Genomic DNA, 4,664 nt, shown 5'->3' with positions numbered 1-4,664 from the left:
CTCCTGAGCACTGGGATTAAAGGCGTGTGCCACCAATGCCTGGCCGCTCTCCTTCTTTTAAATTAACATTTTGTACCATTTTAACTGTGTGTGCGCGCGCGCGTGAGTGTGAGCGTGTGAAGGAGGACAGAAGCATCAAATCCCCTACTGCAGGTTGTGAGCAGCCTGATGCAGGTGCTCAGAATAGAACTCTGGTCCTCTGGAAAAGCAGTACACACACTCTTAACTGCTGAACCGTCTCTCCGGTTCCAGGGGTACCATTCTTAATAGGAAAGGCACCAACCCCACACCGCAAAGCATCGGCTTCCCTCGGTTCTGGTCTGATTTCTTTTTATTATGATTCTTTTTAAACATAAAAACGTGTGGCAAGGAAGAGCTTGGCAGCAGGGTGGACAGATGTCACTCTGTCGCAGTGGTGGCTAATTCCGGGTGCAGGAGGTTTGCAGCCTCAAAGTAGCTATGCGCATGGTCGCCCTTGGAGCTGGGCTGCTTGCTGCTGGGGCCGCAGTCTTTCTCGGAGAGGTAGGGCAGGTTCTCCAAGCTCTCCTCCGGACAGGGATCCGAGTGGAAGCCCTTGAGGGCCACTAGCCGGTACCGCTTCCTCCGGTTCAGCTTGTAGATGCGGATCCTCTCCTTTTCTGCCTCGGGGTCGGTCAGAATCCCATCCCAACGCAGACTCTCGTTGATCTGGTTGGAAAGGCTCTCTTCTATTTCGGCAAAGTAGGTTTGACTCATGCTGCATGAATAGGGAACGTTGTACCTAGTTTCTTCTTTGTCTCTGGGCTCTGCCCTTGAGCCATGGTCTTTGTGGGGATTTAAGATGTCGTGGAAAGATGAAGACAGCGGCTGACTCTTCCGGCCTCGGCTGTGATGTTTGTCTGCTGAGGAGGTGAAGAGACAAATATTTGTGCCTTCTAGAATGAATGCCCAATAAACCAGCGGTGTAAGGGACGGGGTCTGCCTTTAGCCCAGGGTTCAGATGGCAGAAACCTGGGACCTTGCCCACTGCCTGGATGCTTTGGTCAAGGTATTTGGGGAACAAGAGGCACCTTTTTCTTTTTGTGGGTGCACCCATGCCTTGTGCATGCTAAACATAAGCTCTGCCACAAAGCTATACCCCAACCCGAATACCAAGAGATCCTAAAGCTTCATAAACCATCAGTGTCAAGCAACAAATGGAGAAGCCAGATCTGAAGGCCCCCTGACTCCCAGTGTCCTGTTCTTCCTACGTTATCTGCTGTCCCTCAACTTAACCTCACTACATGCTCCTGGGTCTGTGACTCTACACCTGTCTAGACAGAGGAAATCACAAATGATGTAACTAGTAGTATACTGAACCAGGAAATGCTCTTTCTTTTCTTTACAATGTTTTAAAAGATGTATTTATTTTATATATGTAAGTGCATTGCTTGAACGTTGTCTGTGCACCATGTACATTCCTGGTACCCAAGTAGGTCAGAAGAGGGCATCAGATCCCCTGGAACTGGAGTTACAGATGGCTGTGAACCACCATGTGGGTGCTGGGATTTGAACCTGGATCCTCTGCAAGAACAAGTATTCTTAATGGTCAAGCCATCTCTCCAGCCTCTCTTTTTTTCCTTGTCTTTTCTTTCTTTCCTTTTTTTTTTTTCTTCCCTAAGACAGGTTTCTCTGTGTTAACAGTTCTAGGTATCCTTGGAACTTGCTTTGCAGCCCAGACTGGCCTCAAACTCAGAGAGATCTGCCTGGGTCTGCCTCTTGAGTGTTGGGATTAAAGGAGTGAGCCACCACCTGGCTGCTGCTGCTGCTGCTGCTGCTTTTTTTTTTTCTTGAGATGGATTCTTACATATCCCCAGGCTGGCTTCAAGCTCCCTATTTCCCTTTTCTCTTCTCACATTAAAAGCACTACAGAATTGCTTGTAAAATGCTATAAATGGTGATTCTCCCACCAGCTCCTCTTCCCGTTCTATTTTATAAATATCTCAAGAAAGGCAAGCTGGGGGAGGATAAAGGCAATAATGATAATCATCATCATCATCATCATCATCATCATCATCATCATCATCGAAGGTCAGTCTTGACATTTCCTTACCTTCCTATTCTCTGAAAACTATCTGGTGCCCCTGCTGACAGTCTGAGGTACACAACACTGTAATCCCTACAGTCAAAAGTTGCACCAAAAAGACAAAACCAACCCCGTGTTCTGCTGGCACGCAGACAGCTCGTCGTTTTACCCTTCCTATAGCCCCATTCTGCCCGAAAGAGTCCTTACAACCCTCCACCGCTCCTTCTCCAAACCACAACACTTGGGGAAGCCCGTTCCTTCCACACCCCACTCTGCAGTGCAGCCAGCCAACGCCCAGCACCTGAGCCCAGGACCAGCCATGCCATAGGTCAGACCCAAAGCCTCCCAGGTGACACAGGAGTCACGTCACTCCCAAGCAGGGTCATTCTGTTTTCTGGCGGCAGTCTTCCTCAGAGCGGGCGCTCGTGTCTCTGCTGGGATATCTGGGGCTTCTGTGATGGAACTTAGGGAGAGGCAGGGACTCTGGGTTCCTGGAAGGTGCTGGTGTATGTGTGTGTACGCAGGTGAAGGTCTTGGTTGAGTGAGGCTAGAATACCTGCTGTGGGTGTGATGTCTGTGCACATCTAGAGAATGTAAGTGCCTAGAATTCCTGTGTGGGTATAATGTTTGGGGGTTATCTATGCATGTGAGTCTCTAGAGTACCTGAGATATGGATGTATCTGTGCATGTGAGTGTCTAGTATCTAGGTGTGAAGTTTGTGTTGGTATCTATGCATCTATGTAAGTGCCTAATGGAATCCACGTGTATGTAGACTGCATGTGTATGCATGGTGGAGCCACCATACTTTAGGGTTGTTGGATAGTGTCATATTGCTATAAGAAAGCAATGTAAATAGTGTCAGTGATGCCAGGTAGTGGTGACTCATGCCTTTAATCCCAGCACTGGGGAGGCAGAGGCAGGTGGATCTCTGAGTTCAAGCTCAGCCTGGTCTACAGAGTGAGTTTCAGGACAGCCCAGGCTACAAAGGGAAACCTTGTCTCAAAAAACCAAAACAAAAAAGTGTGGATGATAACAGGAAGATGAAGAGGGAACTTCCATGAGTATATGCAGGACACAGCTGTCCCTAGGTGGAGTCCATTCAGGGAAGATTCTGTTCACATTTATTTAAATGGGGGTGATTCCTAATAGAGGGGAGTCTGGAATCTGTCAGCTCCTGTGTGGGAGTGGCTATCGGCTAGTATCTTCCCATCTGGGCTAGTCTCTTTGTGACTCCAAACCTTGAGAAGTCTGTTTGGAAGGGTGTGTTTGCCTGAGGGGCTAGGAAGTTGAAAGGAGGTGGGTATAAGATCAGGCTGGAGGCTCTTAGGGTGGGTATCTGTAGGGGGGTCTCTGTGTGGGGTGGAGGATCCTTAGATCTTGAGGATTCTCAGAGGAGGGTGTGGGGTCTTTGGGACTAACGTTGGTAGAGACTTCCTTGGTAATTAAGGAGTCTCTGTGGTGAGGAGCACGTGGTCTTTATGGGTAGGGCTGGGCATCTCTGGGCTGCCCCAAAGCCTCCTGTGTAGGGTCTAGGGGACCACTGTCAGGGTGTGCCGTCTCTTTTTGGCCTGAGGTGACTTTTAGTTAGAGGGGCGTCTATGAGAGGAATCTCAGGTCCAAGATCCAAGGCAGCCTCGCTAGCTGCTCCTCTTACCGTCGCCCTTGCCCGAACCTTTGGTCTTTTTCTTCTTCTTTTTCTTCTTCACTTTCCGTTTGGCCAGCTCGGAGGCGGTGCCCACGATAGGGGGCAGCTTGGACCCCGGGGAGCCCTCAGCGCCTCCTTCCCGCGCCTCCTCCTCCTCCTCGTCCTCGCCCTCCTCGCCATAGTCCGCCGCCCCGGTCCCACCGCGGCCGGCCATCCGCCTGCGGGACTGCAATCTGCGCCAGGAACAGCCGAGGACCCGCGCCGGGCGGGCTCCAGGCGCTCACTGCCCGGCCGGCCACGCGTCTCCATGGCGACCGCTCGGCGCCACAAGCGCAACCACAAAGTTGCCACCAGGGGCCGCCTATGGCTCGAGCTGTACGCATGCGTGTTTCGATTTGAGACCTGGTGAGCCAAGGTGAACAGGGCAAAGCAGGATCGCGATGGTTAACACTTGGACTGACATTGACGTATCTCCTTCACTTCTGTGCCATTCATTTAAAATGATATTTCTTCTTTTTTTTTCTTTTGAGACAGGATCTCATGGAATTCGAGCTGGCTGACCTTGAATTCCTCATCCTCTTGTACCCTTTTCCAAGGGCTGGGATTACAGGCATGAGCTATTGATATCTGTCTCCCCTCACCCCCAACACACACACACACACACACACACACACACACACACACACACACAATTAAGTTGCCCAGGATGGTTTGAAGTGCTCACTGTAACCCAGTGAGCCTGGAACTTAGCGTTTTCCTGCTTTAACACCCCCCCACTCCCCCACCCCGTTAATAGAATTACAGGTATGAGCCACCAGTCCTGGCACCTCATAAAAAATTGTTTTCTTTAAAAAAAATGGAGATTTATTAATTTTTATTTTGTGTATGTTTCACCTGAATGTATATGTGTTACCTTTTGTTGAGCTGGCTGTATGCATCTACTAGAACCCTGGTGTGAGCCAAAGCACACAGGGC

At 50.0% G+C, this 4,664-nt stretch overlaps 1 protein-coding gene across 3 annotated transcripts; it reads right to left on the bottom strand.

The window, feature by feature from the left end:
- Positions 1-317: 317 nt before the first annotated feature.
- On the bottom strand, positions 318-4,047 carry C8H17orf97 (chromosome 8 C17orf97 homolog). Of its 3 annotated transcripts, none has more exons than XM_036197725.1 (2): positions 3,699-4,047; positions 318-881 (listed from the first exon to the last, which is right to left on the bottom strand). In XM_036197725.1, exons 1-2 carry the CDS (start codon positions 3,901-3,903, stop codon positions 400-402), a joined length of 687 nt encoding a protein of 228 aa, XP_036053618.1. In that variant the 5' UTR covers positions 3,904-4,047; the 3' UTR covers positions 318-399. The 3 variants fall into 3 exon arrangements, with proteins under 3 accessions (XP_036053618.1, XP_036053619.1, XP_036053620.1); XM_036197726.1 differs by having other exon boundaries at positions 329-878; positions 3,699-3,960; XM_036197727.1 differs by having other exon boundaries at positions 329-881; positions 3,717-3,960.
- Positions 4,048-4,664: the final 617 nt, after the last annotated feature.

The sequence above is a fragment of the Onychomys torridus genome, chromosome 8 (genome assembly GCF_903995425.1).
Source record: "Onychomys torridus chromosome 8, mOncTor1.1, whole genome shotgun sequence".
Lineage (NCBI taxonomy): Eukaryota > Metazoa > Chordata > Mammalia > Rodentia > Cricetidae > Onychomys > Onychomys torridus.
This window is presented reverse-complemented; position numbering and strand designations above follow the sequence as displayed.